The 22,798-nt window shown below is 35.7% G+C and overlaps 3 protein-coding genes and 1 long non-coding RNA gene across 7 annotated transcripts; 3 read left to right on the forward strand and 1 right to left on the reverse strand.

The window, feature by feature from the left end:
* Nucleotides 1–1,141: 1,141 nt before the first annotated feature.
* Nucleotides 1,142–4,087, forward strand: LOC132283718 (RING-H2 finger protein ATL22-like). The gene is made up of 2 exons (XM_059785723.1): nucleotides 1,142–1,877; nucleotides 3,640–4,087. Exons 1-2 carry the CDS (start codon nucleotides 1,232–1,234, stop codon nucleotides 3,753–3,755), a joined length of 762 nt encoding a protein of 253 aa, XP_059641706.1. The 5' UTR covers nucleotides 1,142–1,231; the 3' UTR covers nucleotides 3,756–4,087.
* A 2,300-nt stretch (nucleotides 4,088–6,387) lies between these two features.
* LOC132282354 (uncharacterized) lies at nucleotides 6,388–16,752 on the forward strand. 4 transcript variants are annotated; one of them, XM_059784005.1, is made up of 5 exons: nucleotides 6,388–6,567; nucleotides 8,079–8,330; nucleotides 8,881–9,024; nucleotides 9,263–9,978; nucleotides 16,198–16,752. In XM_059784005.1, exons 1-4 carry the CDS (start codon nucleotides 6,565–6,567, stop codon nucleotides 9,971–9,973), a joined length of 1,110 nt encoding a protein of 369 aa, XP_059639988.1. In that variant the 5' UTR covers nucleotides 6,388–6,564; the 3' UTR covers nucleotides 9,974–9,978; nucleotides 16,198–16,752. The 4 variants fall into 4 exon arrangements, with proteins under 4 accessions (XP_059639988.1, XP_059639991.1, XP_059639989.1 ...); XM_059784008.1 differs by lacking the exon at nucleotides 16,198–16,752 and adding an exon at nucleotides 13,754–15,172; XM_059784006.1 differs by lacking the exon at nucleotides 16,198–16,752 and adding an exon at nucleotides 13,232–13,535.
* LOC132282355 (uncharacterized) lies at nucleotides 14,006–18,090 on the reverse strand. Its single transcript, XR_009471752.1, has 2 exons — nucleotides 17,755–18,090; nucleotides 14,006–15,172 (listed from the first exon to the last, which is right to left on the reverse strand). It is a non-coding gene; the product is annotated as an uncharacterized LOC132282355 (long non-coding RNA).
* Nucleotides 18,091–20,728: 2,638 nt separating this feature from the next.
* Nucleotides 20,729–22,798, forward strand: LOC132284120 (uncharacterized). Its single transcript, XM_059786190.1, has one exon. It carries the CDS (start codon nucleotides 20,947–20,949, stop codon nucleotides 22,582–22,584), a length of 1,638 nt encoding a protein of 545 aa, XP_059642173.1. The 5' UTR covers nucleotides 20,729–20,946; the 3' UTR covers nucleotides 22,585–22,798.

Genomic DNA, 22,798 nt, shown 5'->3' on the forward strand with positions numbered 1-22,798 from the left:
TGTCTACTAGAGGAAGATTCGTCCTTTGACCTGCAAAACTGAGGATACAAAGTTGGCTTCAACGGAAATGATTAAAGAGAATATTGATGAAGTGGTTAGTGATGCAATGAAAGCAGAGGAGGAGGATGAGGAGAAGGAGAAAGACCTGGTTGAACTAGATGAAGATATTGCAAAGCTTCGCGCACAGGTGGAGGTACGGAAGGAAGAGCTAGAGGATTTGATAGCAAAATTAGAAGAACTTGAAGAGAAGCGTTCACAACATCACACACTTAAAATGTCAAGCTCAGGCAACTAATTGGATTGATTCAATGACGGGTTTGGCGTTGGTGTGATAAATTGCAAAAGTATAGGATGCTTGTTCTGACACTGGTGTAATTTGTGACATCACTTTAATATCATTAGCTGTAAGAATTCACTTTCATATGATATGCTAAAGTGTCATGCACTGGCAATGGATGGCTTCATGTCTGCATAGTGAGCAAAGCATGGCCAAAATTAGTGTTTGTGTTTATATAGATATGGGTTAATTTGGCTAAAAAAACCCGCCTTGCTAAGCCTTTGATGGAGGTGGGCCGGTGAGTACGTTTTTTCATTGCCATAAGTTTTCCTTTATTCTTGTAAATTTTGCTCTCTATGATGGTTTTGATGGTCAAATAGTTTTTCTTGTAAAATTATATTATAATATAAAATTTGAGGGGAGAATACATCTAGAACAAGTACTGTTCATATCCCAGTCATCTGGACAACTTTAGTTTCTTTGCTTCAGCTCCAAAAGTCGTCCTGTTGGCTAGGAAGATTCAGCAAGACTTAAAATGAGGATGAAAGACTTGATGACTTGTCAGCGGCAAGAGGAAGGTTCAGCATGACTTAAAATAAGGAGATAGACTTGATGACTTGTCAGCAGCAAGACCAATTAATAAGGACCACAAGAAAGAAAAATGAATTGGCAGTCACGATCAAGACGTCAAGCAATGAATTGGTGCGGTTTAGACCAATTCATGGTTAAGTCTTCTTGTTTGCTTCCAAGAAATTGAAGAGGTGGGTCTCTATCAAACTCCTTTCTCATGACCCAGAGTCTGTTTCCAAGTCTTCTTGTTTTGAATCAATCTTATGTAGCTTATTATTATTATTTTTTTTTTATTTTTACTTTTCTATCTATGTATGTAGTGACACTTTAAAAGACTAAACAGTAGCATATTCCAGAGCTCATCTGTTTGCTTTCAATAATTTAATGGATTTATTCATCTTCTTCTTACTCTCATCTCTTACTTTCATAGGTACAGAGGCTCTTGATGCCAATTGCCCAGCAGTGAGGTGCACTGATGGTGCTCCTGATATAAGGTTCCCTTTCCGAGTTGAAGGCCAGCAACCCCAACGTTGCGGTTACCCTGGTTTCGAGCTGAGTTGCAAACAAAACCTAACTATAATTCACTTTCCATCTTATGGGGATTTAGTTGTGAAATCCATATCGTATGATATCAAAAAACTAAGTCTTCTTGACCCGAAAAATTGTGTTCATGAAGTGTTTCTGAATCTCAATCTAACTCTAACAGCATTCCGCTATTATTATGTTGTGAAGAACTACACATATCTCAATTGTTCAGCTGCGCTTTTGTCGTCTTCTATGCCAGTTCCATGTCTAAGTGGCTCTAGTTATTATGTTTATGTTGTAGAATCATCTGAAACTACACCAGTTTCTTGCAAGGCTGTGAGAACTATTGCAATTCCATTTGCATATAGTCCTTATCTATCCGACAATAGGTTTGGTCTTGGATTAACATGGGACTCGACCGGGTGTGAAGATTGTGAAGCCAAAGGGGTCTTTCTTTCTAAATCAGGACTACCACTACCAGGATGTTTCATGGTGCATGAGAAAGGTAATTTTATTCTCTCTTTTATACAAAAATCTTTATAAATGATTTTTCTGATACAGTGAATGACCATTAAAACTTCTCTATAATGCATCCTGCTGTTAATTGCATATATATTTGCTATAAAATTGAGGAAATATATGGACCATCTATATTGTGAAATTATGTAAGAATATTATTATATAAATAAGAAATAAAGAATCTAAATTCAATATGGTTCCTAGTAATTCTTCATATGAATCAATTTTAACTAGCATTCACTCTTTATGACGTAGTAAAGAGGATTACACGGCCATTTGTTGTATTCATAAAAACTGAACATTATGCCATACTTCATTCGGACAGGGTTTAGCAAGTGGTTAGTAAAAACAGAAAACTAGAATGTTCTGGTCAGACATGGCTGTTGCAATTAAATTATATGTTTTACCTCAATCCTGACAATCATTCAAAGTAGTAGCTTCCATAGAGTTTGTTTTGCAGACAACCTTGTCTTCTTTGCCTAGGATCCTAATTAAGGCGTCTCAAGAATTGATGTTAAGGAATGAATATTATTGGGTATCACCTGCTCGTACTTGGTTTGAGAAGGATGGGGACGGAGAATCTGAAGATGCGCTGTTCAATCTATTAAAAACCCCAAGCAAGTTAGTATCAAAATTAGGAAGCACCAATATAGTCTGTCAAAAGCCTTAGACAAGCTAATGTTTTAAGGCAATAAAGGCTCCTTTCCTTGCTTCTTTTTAAGAGTGTGAAGACTTTCCTGGGTGAGAATTGACTTGTCTTGCATACTATCTTCGAAAAAGCAGAATAATGAGACACTATAGTTTAGTCCAGAAGTGGTTAAATATTTATAAGGATTTTAGATTAGATTTGAATGCCACGTTACACAAGGATATAGTTCTGTTGTGGCCAAGGATATCTATGGTTTTTGGGATTTACGAATGATGTCTGTGTTATTATGCTTAGATGACATCAAGAGATTGACAGATTCAGAGAGACTTCTAACCAGCTCAATCAAATCAGAATATACTCCCATTAGACTTTGTAAAAAAGGTCAACAGAACTACAAAAACACAGTAGAGAACCCCTTAGACCTCCCACCGATCTTCCACAATGTTATCCAGTATCATTTTCTTGGTGTAGTTTCTTGGGGAATGTAATATATTGTTCACTCGCACTTGATTTACATTGAAAGAGCCACTTCTCTCCAGACAAATCACATCCTCTGTCTTCATCAACTTGTTCACGGACTCTTAATTTACATTGAAAGAGCCACTTCTAAGAATTAAGTTGTCGCTAGTATTGTTAAGATAAGTAATTATCTCCATTGAGTTAAACCAGAAGTATTTATACTCTTGGATATACAGCCAGTTAATTGTGATGGTATGGCATGCCGTACATATACAGACTCGAAGACATTTGTATGTATTATCACTGCTTTTGATAGTATACACTAAAACAGAGAGCCAGTTAATAAATAGTTGGTTTTGATTTTATGATAAGCTCTTGATGTTCCTTATTTTCCTTAGGGTAAAAATGATGTAGTATAGGCACGGGCTGCAATAGTTGCTGATTGAAAAGTAAATGTTTGAGGATCTTGTGAATTTAAGGTATAAGTGACCAAAATGATGTTTCTTTTTTAAATATTCTCAAATAAAGATTATACTTCAAGGTCAAATCTCCTCTCAATATTTTATTGCTTCGGATTTCATGTATATTTTCCAGAGAAAACATTAGAGGTTGATTGGTAATTTTTTTTTCATGTGTACAGTCATCGGTTTCACGATCTTCATTTTCATGGTTGCAACACTGATTAGTGTAAAGACCTATTGCTCCAAGAAACTAGAGTGTTGCAGCAAAAAGAATAATCAACTTGAACTTCTATGAATGAAGCAGAACTCGGAATAAGTTGTCCATCTAGCTTGAGACTACAGAAGGAAAGTTTGACAGTGAAACCAAATCCATTGGCATCGACAACACAAGAACAGTTATTGATGTGTATAATATATAGATGTGTATAAGTCACCAATGATATGGTCTTCGTGTCTCCATAGTGAGCCAAGCATGACCAAAATTATTGATGTGTATATGTATGGATGGGTTAATTTGGCTAAAAAACTGGCCTTGCTAAGGTGTGAGTTGCGCAATGTGAAATAATTGCGAAAAACAAATATGAAATTATACCTAGAAGGAATGATTATGTTGGATTTGTCTTTTTATTTGATTTTTGTTAAATTAAATTTTATTGAAATAAAACATAATTATCAATTCACAATGCAAAAATTAAACTGCACGCGGTAAAGTATAATGATTCACTGTCTTCGAAGTAAAGTATAATAAACTTTGAATCAGACTCACTCTCACTTCACTTAACTAAGAACTAATTGTTGAACGTCTTTAGCTTTGCAACTTCCCCGGCTCTAGACTTTAGGCTTACTCCCTTGATCTTTATAGAAAGATTGCTCTATCACTTTTTCATTTTCTTTAAATTTGAATTGATGATGATAAAAGAGCTCTACTTTTTCTTTTCTTTTTTAATGGTCTCAATGAATATTCAATATTTTGGACCCCAATCAAAGAGGAAATAACATCCTAAATCACTCAAGCATATAATATAAGTTCTCAAAAATATAAATCAGATTTCTCTAAAAATCTATTTCAAAAAGCTTTATAGGGTTTTCAAAGATTAATCTCACAAGCGTAATCATTTATTTAGTTAACGAATTATTGAATTTAAATCGTATCTGAATCATCCTGTTAAATTTTCAATCAATATTTGAATTATGGAATTCGAATTCGTTTCGAATTAAAATCCCTAATTTAAAGTAGTCTTGTCAAAAATAAAGGTCACCCAAGCAAGCAGCAGGAAGACTTGAAAGTGAGTCAACAATTATAAGTACGAGTGTGATGAACATGAAGTTTTTTTCTATTCTGTGCGGACAATCCAGTGGCTGCAATTTAAAGTCATTTCAAAGAGAAGAAGCCATTTATTTCCTACAGAATGAGGGCCGTTTGGGAAGTGTAGTGTGGCGTAGTGTAATGCTCTAACTTAGAATAGAATAAGCTTTTTGTGGTGTGATATTCTGAAATGAGAACAAAATATGTTTGGTGACGAAAATTTACTCTGAGAATTTTGGAACAAAAATATAATAGAACATATTTGGTAATGTATTTCGTTCCAAGAAATATAAGAACAAAACATATTTGACAAAGTAAAAGTATAACCAAAATTACTAAAAAAAAATTATGAAATATATATTTTTTTTAAGTGACAAATTCCGAAACTATAAGTTACCCAAAAAAAAATTGTTAGGTTTTCTTTATTAAAAAATTATCAATAAAAATTTGTAAATATTATCAATAAATTTCAGAAATTAGTACGAGTGTTGGGTTTTTTTAATTAAAAAATTACCAACAATAGCAGGCCTAGTAGCAGGTGGAGGAGGGAGAAAGGAAAGGACGGGATGATTTAATTAATAGTACGATTCATTAAAGGACGCCAAACAACCCCACAACAGTAAGGCAATTGTTGCCCAAAAAAAAACACAAACAACACATAATGTTGATGTTGAAAACTCTGTGAGGAAAAAATCAAATCACATTGAAGAGGACGTTGCATCAATTTTGACTCGGTCAATAAGAATCTTTTCTATATACTTCTGTTTTTATATGTACCATATTTTCTTTACCCAAAAAATTGTCAATTACAAAATTCACACCATACACGAGGTGGGGTGAGGATTTTTTCATCGCCTTAAATTTTATTATTTTTCTAAAATTTGCTCTTAATGATGGCATTGATAGTCCACAGCTTTTATTATAAAATTATATTATAGAATATAAAATTTAGGGGAGGAGAGAATTTAATACTTTATTATTTATACATCAATTAATTATATGTTATCAAATTATTTTATTTTAACACTACAGCACTAATACAACTGGTGCATTTATGTTGAACAAGTACTGTTCATTAGCTCAGGTCTTGGGATAAGTTTCTTTGCTCCAGCTCCAAAAGTCATCAAATTAGATAGGAAAAGTTAGCAACACTTTAATGAGGAAAATGACTTGATAACTTGTCAGCAGCAAGACCAAATAATAAGGGACCACAACAAAGAAAAATGAATCGGCACCTCTCACAATCAAAGACTACTAAGTCTATAGACTTGCATCAAATTATCTGTACTTCTTGAAATTACATATTTGTAAAACAAAATAAATAGAAAAAACTGAAATTAATTAAATTAATTCACTAAATGTGCATGAATACACCTTGTCGAAAGAAAAAAAAAATTGTAAAACATGTTGAGCTTTTTTTAATATTAGTTCTAATTACCATTGGTTGAATTTAAATAATTATTAAATATTTTTAAAAAGAAAAATTATAGAAACAAGGAGTTTTGTGATCCTTTTTACACATGGAGTTAAAGTCATAACAATAAAGTAAACAAATTGATAATTTATTTTATTTTTTTTATATATTTTTTTATGTTTTTTATTGTGTAAGTTGAAAGCTCTCTCTACTCTTGTACAATTATTTGAGACTTGAGAGAGCAGTAAACTTTCAAGGGTGCCATTTGTGATGTTTGGCCAGAGAGCTTACCCGTGAAGCTATCACTACTTGCCAATCTCCGATCAGTGCCGTTTTCGATCACCGGTCAGTGCATCTCCGATCATTTTCCTCTCCGATCAGAGAATGGTGAACCCATCAGTAACCTTTTCTTTCTTTTTTTATTTTCGCTCTTTCGTTGTAGAACCCACCTGTGAACGACAGAACTGAACCTCTGTTTTTTTTTTTTTTTTAATTATTACTTTTTGCACTTTTTATCTATCCGATGAGTGTTGTGGGAATAACATATAAGATCAGTATTTGACAGTTTTTGATGATAGTTTTATTTGTAGTTAGTGTTGTGAAATTGTGAACCATGCCTCCACTCAGTATAAAGGTTATTTACATAAAATTACCTTTAATTATGCAAATTACATAGTTATGTTGTTCAATTCCAAATATTTAAATTGAGTTTGTTTTCCATCATGCCTGGGTTATGTTTGACCGCATAGAATTGGAGTCTTGGAATTGAAATCGGTGGAATTGGACAAAAGCAACTCATAAAATTGAACTAAATTTTTCTCTAATTCCAACAATTCCAATTCCATGCAACGTAACACAAACTTAGTTTACTTATTTTACATGGCTAGATATGCTATTCAAATGACTCTTGTTTGATTTAGCTTTCATAATGTTATGAGGTCTTTGATTGCAGTTACTGCTCAAGGTTCTCAAGAATGTTTGGAAGTTTGGAACTGGTGTCTGATTTGAGAACTCTGTTGTGTGCTGTGTTACTTTGAGGCACATGTTTAATTTGGCTTCACATCTCTCGATTATGGCTTTTGACAAGTTTGTGCTAATTGGTTCTTAATCTAAAATTAGTAGCTGGGGGATAATTAATTATTTCATTTTAAAATTTTTGGAAATGCACTTATGCCTATTGATTATTTCTCTAAACTAAAATCTAAACATTCTTATTTATTTATTTATTTTGGACCAGTAACATTCAATGTTAAGCCCTTGGCCTTTTGGGGCTTACAAAAAACCAAAAAACAAACCTCAATTTTGGTTGCTTCTTCTATTGATTTTCTTGGGAGAGACACGAGTTTGGTTTTATGTGTTTGCTTTAAGAAAAAAAAATTCCTTAACACCAGTGAGAAGCAAATTATGTAAAAGCAGGTTGAAACTAGTCCATCCCTACTCAGGTTCATTTGTGACGTACTGATATGTGACAAGAAGAGTAATTTGGGATTGAATTTATTTAGTTTGGGATCCTTTCCTATTCAATTTTAACTCTGCTAGAAAAGAATTGACAGTACCTGGTACGGTGGATTGGTGGTTCTTCATAGTAAGACACTCTTTAATCTATCTCGGCCACTGTATGATGTTCACATAGAAAGTTGTAAACTGAGGATTGTTCCCATATAATTTATCCGCTTTGTGTTTTCTCATGAATGTTTGCACATGGTTAAAGGATAAGTTGTGTTGGTTTGATTGGGATAATTATCATTTTGTATATCATTGCATTTCCTTTATTGGCTAGTGAAGGTCAATCTCAGAATGGCTTGTTTCTCATCTTCATTTTTTTTCATTACTTCTCATTTTCTGCAAATGAAGTTTCCTTATTATACAAAGTTTTAATTGATATTTTTCTGTTTCAGGATCTTGTGCCCCACCTTGCTATCTTTAGGAAGCTTGAAGAACACAAGGGTTGTGTGAACACAGTTAGCTTCAATGCAGATGGTGACATTCTTGTGTCAGGCTCTGATGACCGGAGGGTTATACTCTGGGATTGGGAAACAGGGCATGCTAAACTTTCATTCCATTCGGGTCATGGAAACAACGTTTTCCAAGCAAAGATCATTCCCTACACAGAGGACCGAAGCATTATTACTTGTGCAGCTGATGGGCAGGTAATACATTTTCTTAAGTGTTTATGTAGGATACCATGACCTCAAGCACGTTATTTCATTTGAATTTGGCACCACCTTGTAACAGAAAGAATGTTGAAGATCTCCAATTGAAAAAGTATGTTGTTACTTAAACCAACCATTTCATAGAATGATATTTTCTTTGAACATCAATGCCGGCTTAAACAGTTTAATGCCTTAACATCAGTACTATAGGTGCAAGTTCGAGTCTTAGAATATCCACTTTGTTAAATATCAAATGCTAGGTTTATCTCCTTCCTTGCCAGGATCTTCTTGTTGTGGTGGGACTAGAATTGGGTAATGTCCCTTTTATATTTTTTTTGGCATATGCCAAAATATATCAAGGTTTAAAGGGCCAAAAGTGATCATTCATCCTCAGAAATGAATGCTCTTCAAGACCTTGAATTGATAAACAGGAAGCTATTAATGATTGTTATAGACATTGGATTTTAGCTCAAATATTCATTCTCAGTTTTTTGTGAACTCGAGTAATAAAATATTTTGTTCTTAATTAAAGTGTGCTCCATTTTAGGTAAGACATGCTCAGATTCTGGAAGGTGGGAAAGTGGAGACTAAATTGCTTGCAAAACATCAAGGACGAGCTCATAAGATGGCCATTGAACCAGGAAGCCCTCATATTTTTTATACATGTGGTGAGGATGGATTGGTCAAGCATGTGAGTCATGTTCATCTTGCTAAAATTGTTTTTATTTATTTCATTATTTCTAGATAAAACTAAACCATTGATGAAAACGAAAGAATGTGGTACATAATTTGCATTGGTGGGACCCCATACGAGTCCCATATTTGGAGGTCTCTTTGTTTGTCAATTAATTTTGTGTAATTGATTGATTTTTTATCTCATCTGTCCATACTTTTTTATCAAATTTTGATATTATCATTTATTCTCACAGTTTGATCTGAGAACTGGAGCTTCAACAGAACTTTTTACTTGCCATTCTATCCACAGGATGAGTGATACGCAAATCGTTAAGCTACAGGCAATTGCAATAGATCCAAAGAATCCTAATCTTTTTGCAGCTGCGGGATCAGATGAGTATGCTCGGCTTTATGATATCCGCAAATATAAGTGGGATAGTTCAACCGATTTTGGTCAGCCAGCTGACTATTTTTGCCCCCTTCATTTGATCGGTGATAAGCAAGTGGGAATAACAGGGTTGGCATTTTCAGATCAGAGTGAACTTCTTGTATCCTATAATGACGAGTTTATCTATCTCTTTACGAATGATATGGGATTAGGACCCAATCCAGCTCCATCCTCTCCAGTATCTATGGCCAGTGATGCGGATCATTCCAATGTGGACACTGATGTCAAAGTTCGTCCCCAAGTCTACAAGGGTCACAAGAATCGTCTTACGGTGAAGGGTGTGAGTTTTGGGTCTAAGTGTGAGTATGTCATGAGTGGGTCAGATTGTGGCCGTATTTTCATATGGAAGAAGAAAGATGGGGAGCTAATATGTGTTATGGAAGCCGATAAGCATGTTGTGAATTGTATCGAGTCTCATCCTCATGCCACTGTGCTTGCCAGCAGCGGAATTGAGACTGACATAAAGATATGGACTCCAAACGCTACTGAGAGCGCTACTATAATATCCCGAATTTGAATAAGGTACTTTTGTTAGTACTATGGTTTTTTATTATTATTTTTTTAAAAAAGTTAGTATTATGGGTATGAGGTCACTTAGAGCTTATTTGTAAACCGAATTAAATTTAAAATTTGACTAAACCCAACAATATGGGTCAGTTAAGAAAATTTATAAGTAAAAGGATTGGAGAGAATTAGAATTTTGTAGTGGTGATGAAAAATAAAAAATTTATAAAGTAAAGTGATTAAAAGAAAAATAAAAGAAAATGATTAAAGAGGCGCAAGGTCATGTGTCACTATCATGTAGTGCTTTGTGTGCAAACTTTTAGTGAAAGTCTTCAGTACCACACTGATAATACATAGATGGACTTGTGGACTTGTGAGCGCGCTTGTAATATTCTTAGACCTGTGTGTGTGTGCGTGTGAAAAATGTGCATGTGTAATATATTATATAATTGTATATATACAAACTAAATGAATCTTAATTGTTCCAGAAGATATATTTAGATAATAAGCATGATGTATGTATGATCTCATGCATGTAATATGTAATTCACATGTTTAGAAGCTTTCTGGGGAAGCTTTATACCTTTTAATCAACTGGGTCATGGAATTGGACAGTATACTAAGGATAAGTTGAACATGAGAGATAGAGATTTGGGTTAGTGCAAAATATTATATGTACATGTATAAAGCATGTGAATGAAGAGAAGAATAACAGAAAATTAAAAATGGCGTGGCCACCGAAGAAAACAAGGAAAAGAAAGAAAGAAAACAGAAAAGTGAGAAAAATATGAGACGTGGGAATTTTACTGGCTATATTAACTCTTGATATGTTTCGTGCATTCATATATGTTAAACTCATTAAATCCTGCATTGGTCTAGTTCAATCAGTAAACTTCATGTTGTGATTATGTGGTATTGGAACAAGAACTATGTGCAATGTGTGTTGACATGGATTATTTGGATATGTATAATATATATATATAGATATAGATATAAATATCTGAATGGGATGGTGTGTATTGGGAATGAAATGAGATTAAATCCATGGTAAGATGGGGAAAATTCTAGATTGGAAAATGTGATTTTGTATAACGTCTCTAAAGTGTTTGAAGAAATGCTTGAATGAATACTTGTAACATATGGTAAATTGTTGTGATGAAATTAATTCCCTACAATATTAAATATTTTGAACGTTGATCGTCTTTGAAAGAGGAATGGATTATTCATGTGTTGTGAAATGGGAATGATGATATTGATTATGAGAGTATTGTGTTGTGACCCATAAAGCAAGTAAGGGTGGAGTCCTAGGGTGCAAAACCCAAGCCTTTACGAGTCTACAATGGGTTAGTAGCTGGTAAAGCAGGGAAAATAACGGGGCTTGCACAATAGCGAACTATGGTGCCCAGGGGCGGGAATGTGGTACGGTCTTCAAGCCCCACATGTTGTGCATTGTTAGACAAAGAATGTCGTGATATTGACAAATCTTAGGCAATTAGCTACCCTTAGAAAGGTAAAGAGCTAAAAGTTTGTGAGAATTTAGGATGCTCACTACCACATTGTTGTGATGGGTGTCATTGTTGTGACCCTATAAATTATGTTCAACTACTGATATTTTTGCCAGAAATGATTTGTATAGTTTAAGGAATAATTCTTGTAGAAATGTTTATTTAAAGAAATGCACACACACTACACTCGCACATGCCACCACATCATGTTTAGTATTGTTAAGTGTTATTTCTAGTGGCCATGTGTTAGCCCCTTGACGGTTGTCCAAGGGAAGACATGGGGATTTCAAGGCCATGCCATGTCTTGGGAATACTTTGGTTTTGGTTAGACAGCCATGAGGATTGCTCAGGGGGTTGTCAGCGTGCACAAGATGCTTAGCGTGCACACAAGATGCTTAAAAGGATGCTCGGCGTGCACTGGGGGTGCCCAGTGGCACTTTCGTAAATATGGCGAAAAGTGAAACTTGGAGTTTTGACTCGGGATCTTTATGGGAGGTACCTTGAGTCCATAGAAGCTGGTTGGCGCAGACGGCACTCAATTTGGATGTCGGGAAAGGTCTGAAAGGCCATTATGACTCCTCAAGCATGGGTGATGTTTACTCCTGTCAGAGTGCTGGATTTCCTTAAGACTATATTAGGGGGGGTCTGTTGAGCACATCGGTTGGGCTATGGCATGGCTTGCTTAGAGGGCTTAGCCAACGTGCATGGGCACGTGTTGCACCACTCCAAGATGGTTGCACGAGTGGGGAGCATCCAAGATATTGAAGGGCAAACAAGTGGGCACCGACACGCGCGCTGGTGTGTAGCGGCGCGCGTGCGGGCATGCAGGTGGGCGCGCGGGCTGGCGTCTAACCTAGTTTGCGCGAGCGTCTAGCTCGGCGTGCGCATGGGCGTCCAGGTGGGTGTACAGCCACGGGCGCATGAGGGTTCAAACATGGCGCACGAAGAAGGGCACTAGTGTGTGCGCCGGCGTGCACTTTGGTGTGCACCCGAGGGTGCACACGGGCGTGCATGGCTTGGCACGCCGTGCACTCAGAGACATATATATGTGGGTGCAGATTGGCGGACTTGGCTTGGGCTAGGTTCACAAGGTTGACTCAGATGTGACTAGAGCATGAACAACACAAAGTCATGGCTTGCGGTTACAAGAGGTGGTGGCTTAGTGGGCTCGGTCGGTTGGGGGAAGTTACTAGTACTTCCCACTCATCATGCGAAGTGGGGGAGTGCTGAGTAACCTCCCAAACATGTGGCACAATTCTGAGAGGACCAACACATAGGCGGTTAAGGGTGGTTTCCTCCACTATGCAGAATCTAACTTCTTGTGGTTATGTGGCATGAGCAGAACATGCCAACAAGTCTAGCAGTTGGGCTTGTCAACTGCATTATAGTGCTGGCTCATTTAGAGAGTGCCAGCACAACCCTAGGTGGATGGGGGTGTCATCCATCATCTTAGTGGGCAGTTATGGGCGGTTTTGAGAGTGGCCTATATAATGCTAAGGTGGGCTTTGTAGAGGGAACAGAGAAGAGGGTGTGAGCCTTGGTTGTTCCTTGTACGAACTCATGTTCCTTTGTAATATGTTTAATATGAGCAAAGGTTGGGGCTTGTCCCTGTAACTGTGTGTGCCTTCTTTATATTTCTATACTATGTGTATTGTATTGTTGTGTTGGCTGAGACTTGGTGGCCCCAAGTGCCGTTGCAGAGGCAAAAATTCGTGGTATAATTTAGCCCTGTGACACCATGTATAGCTCACACCTTACTTTTGCAGATAAATAAAGCCGAGCGTGACTCCCATAGAAGCTTTTGGCTTTTGGCTAGTGTTATTTCTATTGGGCATGTGTACCTGTATGATAGATATATGAAAAACTATGTTTTTATGATACTTTGTATATATTTGGACGGCTTATAGTTAATGTAACGGAGAGTGGGATCTGTAAAGTGAGTGTTGTTCTGTTTCGGAAAACTTATTGCAGAACAATCCACTTTAGGGATTTATAACTCGTTGATCCTTTTGAGTTCAATTGTGAAATCTAATATGGTTGGATAAATTTATGTATTAGCTTTGATTTGTTACATAAAGGGCCCAAAATGAAGTTAAATTAAGGGAGTTATAGTGATTTTGCCCGCGCACAGAATCTGATCTTTCTGTATTGTTTCGACCATAACTCATATTCCATTTTGAATCTTTGAGTGATTCCAAAGAAATTTTAAACTAGATTCATCATAGAACTAATCTGAAAAGTTTCATGGTAAATGGATATGTTGTTTGAGAGAGATTTGATTTTAACAGGAGGACTGATTTACATTGTGAATGAGTCGATTGAAAGTACAGTTCACTCAGCAACACTGGATCAACTTTGAAAGACCATAACTTAGTCGTTTTAAATTTTAAATTTTAAATTGAAGCTCTTGAAGAATGATTCAATTAAAATTATTTTCATTTCAAAATTCTAATTGTATTGAGAGTTATTAAGTTTGAAGTGTGAATTTGAAGTCGACCTTGTTTGCGCTCGGCTGAAGCCCACACAAAACCATGAAAGCAGTACGCGTGAACACCTCTGTATTGATAATGAGCATCAGCTGATCAGCCAAACACATCCCTTGGTACTATGTGAAATGGTTAAGAATTTTGATCGTAACTGTTCTGGTTGCAGCCTAACCATGGAGGATTCCATGATCTATGTTTGCGTCAAATGCAATCTTTTCCTGCACAAATCATGCGCCAAGTCTCCTCCTGAGATCACACACCCTTACCACCCATAACATCCTCTCTTTCTCGTGGCAAAGGCATCTCATCGCAACATTTATTATAGAAAGCATAGAGCTAGACAGTGCAATGCCTGTGGGTACCATTGGACGCACTTCTACTTCACCTGTTTTGAGTGTTGATTTAAACTGGATGTTACATGCGCTTCGCTGATACCTACCAAATACCATGAAGGTGGTGGTGGTCATGGTGAGCACCATTGTGAGGATCAACTACTTCATCTAGGCAAAAATCATCCCTTATCTCTGTGTGATATGAATAAGAATTTTAGCCCATGCTGCTCTGTTTGCTTGCTTCCTTTTGCGGATTCCATGATCATCTATGTTTGCCTTCAATGCAAACTTCTACTTCACAGATCCTGCTGTAATTTGCCATTAGAGATCCAACATCCCTTCCACCCACCAGCACCTGTGATGTCACCCTCCTTCCACATCCACAACCTACTGCTGATACGAGTTATTTTGACTGCAAAGTATGTTTTGAGTCAATTAATTATGGCTGCTCCTACGTATGTTCAAAATTGTTTTATAACCACGGCAGAGGACAGGGTACATGTAATTTCTGTATGCATGCTAAATGTGCTTCACTAAAGCCCACCGTAAGGTTTGTTATTCACCCTCACCCTCTTGCTTTATTCAAGGCAAAGCAATCATTCAAACTCTACTCGAAATAGGAAGTACCTTTTCTCCACTGCATTCCGTTGTGTAGACTGCAACTACAATATCCATATCCATTGTCTCCCATCATTACCATAAAATATGACTGTCACAGACATCCCCTCACCCTCACAAGTCTCCAGTCAAAGACTTTACAGAAGAAGATGAGGACGCGAGAAAAGAAGAAAGCTAGTTGTCCCTGTCTATTATTGTGCTGAATGTCACTTTGTTACTCATGTTGACTGCAATGATGTGCTCCGTCAGGTACATTTACATTTGGTTATACCTGAAAAAACATGACAAAAATCATCTTTGCTTGATTTTTAGGAATGATATTGTGCTTAAATGAGTAATGCTAAACATTAGTTACAAAAAAAAAAAATCATGATCGATTACATGTTGAAGAACATTTGTTTGGTTTCATGTAACCTTATCATTTATAAATAGATTTGGTAGACTTAAGGGTGGTACAGTCTAATTTCAATTGATCACCTCAAACTTGTAGCGATGGATTGGCGAAATACTCTAGCACCAGTTAGACCCACATGTATGTATGTATTAGCAAGAACTTGTAGGAAACATGCATGGGGCTGAACTCTGAAGTAGTGGGAAGATTACATCCATGTATTGAAAACTATAAGTAAGTAGACCAAAATTAAATTCCAATAAGCATGCATGTTGACAATCTGAAACAAAAACTAGTAACCCTTTGAGAGAATCAAAAACAATTTTTTATATAAAAATTAAGATAGAAATATCATCTTGGAATTAAATTATTAAATTCTAATCTTTTTTCAGTCAATTTAATTTGTAGAAAATTTCCTGATTACAATAAGGCTATACATTAACATAGATGAAGATGATGTAGTTGTGGTCATTGATCACCATATGCATGCTCTCTTTTGTCATAAGATATTGAACCTCAGCCCATTGTGATACTGTTACACTTGGATGCAAATGATAATCAACCTTCTGGGCACTTGAACTGTCTGAAATTTCTAAAGAATCGGTGAATCTCTAATTCGATCAAAGCAAGTCAAATATATATATATATATATATATATATATATAAGGCTCTAGCTAGGGGACGGCCAAATTTAGGAGAAGCAGATCACTCAATAGCTTTGGGCATCTCCGGGTGCTAGCTGCTGTTTTACTAAATGCTTTTACTTGTGTCATCATTCAACGAACAGACGAAGTCCAACATCTCAAAGCTAAAGGCACATAAAGTTATCTTAACTTGTGTCTCTCATCTGTTTCAAATCTAATGTTAACGTGTAAAACATTTTTTTTTTTTGGGTTGGTTATCAGGTCGTGCGTCTACTAGAGGAAGACAGCTGCTTGACTTGCAAAGATGAGGATACAGTGTTGGAGGATAAGGCAAAACAGAAGATAAAACTAGATAAAGAGACTGAAATGGTTAGAAAAGAGGTAGAGACACATAAAGCAATGTCAGAGACAAAAAAAAGCAAAGCAGAAGATTAAACTTGATAAAGAGATTGAGATGGTTAGAAAAGAGGTAAGAGACACAAAAAGCAAAGTTAGAGGCTCTAATAAAAAAGTTAGAGGCACTTGAGGAGGAAAGTGCACAACAGACTCCAAGTTGGAGGGCCAGACCACAAGTGTAAGTTCATCAAGTGTAGATTCATGATGTTCATCAAACTTCATTTAAATACTAGTCACAGTGGTGGGTATCATTTGGTTAATTTAAGTCTATGTTAGTTGTGTAAAACAAAAGGCATATGACATTTTTCTTTTTTCTTTTGGGTTTGGACATTATGCCTGCGGTACTTATTTCTTTGTTTGCAAATTTGGTTTGATGTAATTATACAAACAAGTAAACAGTATCACAGGACCTTAAAACCACCATAGATCTGCAAACACAAATTCACAACACAAGCTGTGTATTTTGTAGTTGTTTTGTTCTAGTTATTGTTCTCAAACTGCACTTCCTAGTCAATCAGCCCAGAAAAGCAAAGTGTGATATTCAAAATCAAATTTTGTATTGAGAACCCAAGTTAAAAGATCATCTTTTCATGACTGACATCTAATGGATCTTACAATTAAACAGCACCGTTTTGTCTACTTGCCACTAAACTCCACTCACCCAAAGCCCAAACACGATCCAACACTCACTCCAGAACTTCTCTTTGAGACCCAATCTCCAGTGTGCAAACTCTAGAGTCCAAAGCAAGCTTTCATTCGAGTTTCCTATACAAACGCAAAGTTTCTTAGCAAATGCAAATGTCTCTTCTTCTTTTTTCTGGAATACAAAACGGTGTGTTTTCTTGTCATTCAGAAACACTTTAGCTAAAATCTTCCCAATTAATAACCCATGTTTCTTATCTGATATGTATGAACAATGTCTATCACAGAAGACACTAGCTATCAAATATCACCAAAGTAGACTAGATAAGTTCCTTGACTTTTGATTTAACCATCAGAAAATTATAACAGGGCGCGGAGCAGCCCGTAGCCAATGTTTCTTTCGAGTTGGACAAAATAACTCAATTTCACTCATTGGGTCATTTCATCAAACATAAGATTGCACATTGTTTCACAAATCAATCAACCACAACAGAATATCATTAAAATGCAATACAAAATTTAAATATTCTATCCAAAAAAAACTAAAAGATTCATTAATTCAGAATTTTAGATAACAGACCACAAAATGCCCCACCAAATGCAAATTGCAAAGAAAAGTGAATGACATATTATTTAGTAATCAATTAAATCGCTAAAAGATGAGGAGTGTCACAAAGCTATAAAGTTTCTTAAACTGAATTTACTTGCTATTTCCAATTTAAGTTAGGCTAAAAGCATCAGGAAGAAACAGTGCAGAGAGAGAACAAAAAAAACACTCACAAAGAAATGAATCGCAGTATGGTTGTCACCAAGCCCTAGCTCTTTCCAATCCACCTCCATCGTCCCTTCACGAAATACAGTAACAGAGAACAAGAGAGAGAGAACAGATGGTGAGAAGAGAAAATACAGATAGAAATGGGCATTTTGATATTTTTGTTAACATTACTGTCACGCGAGTGGCACATGACTGCATCACAATGAGTTTGAGATTAAAAAGAGAGTTGAAAATGGTTTATGTAACTTATGGAGGGATGAAAAAATGGATATAAAAACAGAGGGTGGTTGAAACATATTTAAGAAGGAAAATTGTCTCTTTTATTATTTTTTATTTTTTATTTGATTGATAGAAATGGATAGTAAAAATGTGACAGATGGAGTGACAACCTTTTTTTGATTGGTTAAACAAATAATAATAATAAATAATACACCCTCATTATATAAAATTATAAATTATATATATTTTTGTAAGAGATTTAAAGGGATAGGACAAATTTAAAAATTGTTCTAAATATTTATTTGTCTTTTATAAAAATAAGGGTAAAATTGATATTAAAAAAAATGAGCGTACTTTGTAGCTTGATAACAAAACCCACCAATCCTATCTGATTTATATCCAAATCTTTTTATTATTTTTTGTTTTAAAAGAAAGAAATTATACAAAACACAATATACCATTTTCTTCCATTAACTCTCCTTCTTTATGGCTTCCTTCCAATTCTCTCTAACGAAATTGGGCCTTAGGTAATTAATTGTTGGACGGAGTTGTATTGCAATTAATACACTAGATCCATAACTACACCATAATTCAATGTACAATCATCTTACTTTGTGTTGTTAACTTGTTATGCAATTTTTTTATATCGATAACCCCATAATTTTAGTAATTTATTGTATCATGAACAGTATATAACTATATATCATGATTTTAATAAATAAATAAAAAAGCACAAACTATTTTCGGATTAGAATTATAAATTTGTCCACTCTACTCATCAACTTTTTAAGACTTTTTTTTTCTTTTCTTTATTAAAAAGTTAAAACAAACAAACACTCATTATCCACAATATGTTTCGGATAAAACATAACATGTCAACCACGTCATTAAGAGGGAGCGATCAGATTGGGGACTTTCTTTTTTCATCCTCTTATTAGTTGCTTGAGCTTTAATTAATCCTGGATCTTTCTAATTAGAATTTATAAGGTTTTTTTTTATATATATAAAAGATAGGAATACCCACATATTGCTTTGGTGAATTTTTTGGGGGCTAAAAGGGTGGCCTTAAACAAGCATTTGTGTAATTGAAAGAGTCAAAAGCAAGAGAATCAGATCCATTGGTTACAATCTCTCCCACATACTTTCGGCCATAAGCTTAAGAAAAAGGAAAGATACCCTACACTCATGCCTTGCCCCCCTTTCTCATCATCTAAACAAGACTTATCCTTTTGGTTATGCCTTATGCATAAATTTAATTTGATGAAAATACCACTTCTTATAATTTAAATAGTTCTTGAAAATTTACATAAAATTTTTAAAAATTGAACATTTAGAATACATATATATATATATATATATTAAAAAGAATTCTTGTTATCAAACAGTACAGATCCTCTCATACAAGACACTAGTAATGCAACACTGCAATATATGCTACTTTGATTACAGCTTTTGTAGGAATATCGTGATTCAATTATCCCACCGAATGAAATTCTAGTTTCACATGAACTACGTACAGTGATGGTCATTTGTAAACAAAGTGTTTGGCTAGGATAAATGATAAGAAAATCATCTAGATAAGACCAGTCTCTTCTTTCTTTTTCCTTTTATCATTCTTTTAGAAACTGTTACTGATATTAAAATACAAAATTTGAGTGTCGACTATGTGGTCCTAAAGAGAGCATCTAATATATCCCCTACTAGAAGAATTTGAAGGATGATGGAGAAGAAAAGCATACCCCTCCAAAGTTGCTCTCTAGCACACTTTTTTTAATTAAAAAAAGCTAGCGTACGCAGTCCAAAAGAAGAATCCCCTAAACACATCCCACGCAACCTATTTGCCCCCTCTATTCTTTCCTCTTCCCAAAATACCCCTGCATTCTTTAAATGTGACCACCAAGGTCTGTGAAATGTGACTAAAAAAGGCTTCACGAGGTCATTATTACGCATGTATGACTCCAGGTTTACTTCATCAACTGTTTTAAGAATTCATTGTTGGGATAATTATAAAAGTTTCAACAGATAAAACTAAAAATGTGAATTCTAGTAATCTTCTTCTAATATACATGCAATTTTGGTTTATTATTATGAAAACAGTTTTCTGTTCTAAGAAAATTGAAAACAGAAAACAGTACAAAAATCTTTCCTTACTTCAGTTTTCAAAAAACAAACAAAACTCAGTTACACTATTTTCTGCACGATTTTTTAAAAGAGGTGTTGATGTAGAACATGATTGCTCGGCAAATAATTTCCTATTCTTAGTGATTCTTTGTTCTTCCAAACAACACTGTTAAAGCAAAGATTGGAAGAAGAAATCTGGTTGTTGTTGATGAGTAATGAGTATCAATTAAGCTACATGATCTCAACAATTTGATCCGTGTCATCGATATCACCTTTGTATTAAAGTTGTTTTTCAACATTAAGGATTTAGTTATTTAATTTTTTTGTTTCTTTAAACAAGCTTTAATTACTTAATAGTTCATCCAACCTTTGTTTTACTTTTATTGTGCATCTTTTTTTCTTTTTTGATAATAAGTTTTTTACTTACTGACCAAATGATAATGATAATAATAAATCATCACACCTTTATCTCTAAAAAGTGAAATTCTATAGGCTATATAAGATCAGAATATAAGGAAGATCACAAGCTTGTATGTAATATTCTGTCACCATTTCTTTTCTTTTTTTAAAAAAAGGCAGCTTATTTATTCAGCAATTCTAAAAACCTCTAATAAATAGTTCAATGGGCAAATTGAGTAAAGGAAAGGATGCAAGTGTCAATTGCTTGAAATGCTTTAAAGGAAAGTAGTTAAGCATGGCTTGGAATCAGCTCACTCCTTCCCAAAACTTTCCTCTTCACTCTCTCCTTTTCTATACTTTTCCTTAGCCCTTAAGTCTTCTCTCCTTCATCTTCTCAACTTCTTTCACATTCTGCAACATCAACAACATCCAAAAACAAAGCTTCTCTTTGTTCTTCAATGGCAGATACAGACCCTTTCATCAAACCACAAACACTAGGTTCACAAGTGCCCCAAAACCATACAGACACAAGTAAGTATTTCACTGATTTCCTATACAAAGCTGTAATTGTTACAATCTTTCTAGTTGTTCTTCCATTGCTCACTTCACAAGCTCCTGAGTTCGTCAACCACACACTTCACACCAGAAGTTGGGAGCTCCTTCAGCTTGTTTTTGTAGGTATTGCAGTTTCCTATGGCCTATTTAGTAGGCGAAACGAAGAAACAGAGAAAGAACATAGCTCAAAATTCGATAATGCACAATCATATGTGTCCAGATTTCTTCAGGTTTCGTCGGTTTTTGATGACGAGGCCGAGAACCCATCTGAGTTTGATGACAACAAGGTCCAAACTTGGAATTCTCAGTACTATAGGGGTGAACCAGTGGTTGTAGTAGCTCGAGAAAACTCTGTTCTTGAAGAACAGAGGAGTACTAGTTCTATAACTGGCGAAAAGCCGTTGCTTTTGCCAGTTAGGAGCTTGAAATCCAGGATCTCAGAGTCTGATGTTGTTGAATCAATTAATGAGTCTAGTGCTAAAACTGGTTCTCTTAGTAGGTCTAGTTCAAATTTGGGTTCTAAGCGTTTTTCAAATAGTTTTACCAAAACTAGAAATGGCGAATTTGGATGTTCAAATCCTCTGAATTCGGAGGAAAAGGTAGAGGAAAATGTTGTTCTTCCATCTCCAATTCCATGGAGATCAAGATCAGGAAGGATGGAAATGAAGGAGGATTTGGATGTTCCTCCCCTGTATTCTCTGCCTCCTTCAATGGAGGAATCTGAATTCAATCGGCTTGAATCGCGCTCTTTCAGGTCACAAACCTCTCTGTCATCCAGACCCAATTCCACTTCTCCCTCCCCAAACAAGCTGTCTCCTTCGCCATCACTTTCCTCGCCAAAAAAACCATCGCCTTTGCCGCCTTTGTCACCGGAATTGCATGCCAAGAGTGTCGAAGACACTGTAAGAAAGAAGATTCATTACAAGTCTTCACCTCCACCACCTCCTCCACCACCACCTCCACCATTTTATTCTCCAATGAAATCGAATTCAAATCTCAGAAATGATTATGTTTTTGCTGAGAAGGAATTGAAGAGGAGCATCAGAAGCGTGTCAAAGGACACGAATGGCAGTGGCAGAGAGGAAGTGCTAATGAGAACAAATTCAGGGTTAGAGTCAAGACCAAGAACCCAAAACTATGGTTCTTTGATGGGTCAGCCAGTTCGAACAATTAGATCAAATGAACCAGTTATGGGTGCTATGAATGGCATGGCAGAGAAAAGAGAAACAGAATCAGGTTTCATTGAAAGAACAAGAAGAACATTTCCTGTGATGTCAAAATCAACTTCCTCAGTGTATAGAATGGAAGAGATGAATGGAATTGAGGAAAATGTGGTTGTGGAAAGTGATGAAGATTCGGAGACTGAGAGCGATGACTTTGGAGGAAGTTCGGAGTATGAAGAAGTTGCTTCTAACAATGGGGGACCGGATGTTAACAAGAAGGCCGACGAGTTCATAGCCAAATTCAGAGAACAAATAAGGCTCCAGAGGATTGATTCGATCAAGAGATCGACTGGGCAGCTTCCTAGAAAATCTAAGTAAATTCGCTATGGTGTTCAAACTTTGATTTCTGTCTGTTTTATGTTTCCAACTCACTTGTTACTACAAGGTTTTCATACATAGATTTACATGTTCTACTTTCAACCAGCAACCACATTGGAGTAATGTTGGTCTTGGTCCCTTCATATTGTTGGTTATGGTTTTACTTTTGTACGCTTGTCAATTAAAAAGAAAAATATGGGTTTTTTTCCCTCTA

Source organism: Cornus florida, unplaced genomic scaffold (genome assembly GCF_030987335.1).
Source record: "Cornus florida cultivar Cherokee Brave unplaced genomic scaffold, ASM3098733v1 CherokeeBrave_3.0.0_Hap2_Chr11, whole genome shotgun sequence".
In the NCBI taxonomy this organism is placed as follows: Eukaryota; Viridiplantae; Streptophyta; class Magnoliopsida; order Cornales; family Cornaceae; genus Cornus; species Cornus florida.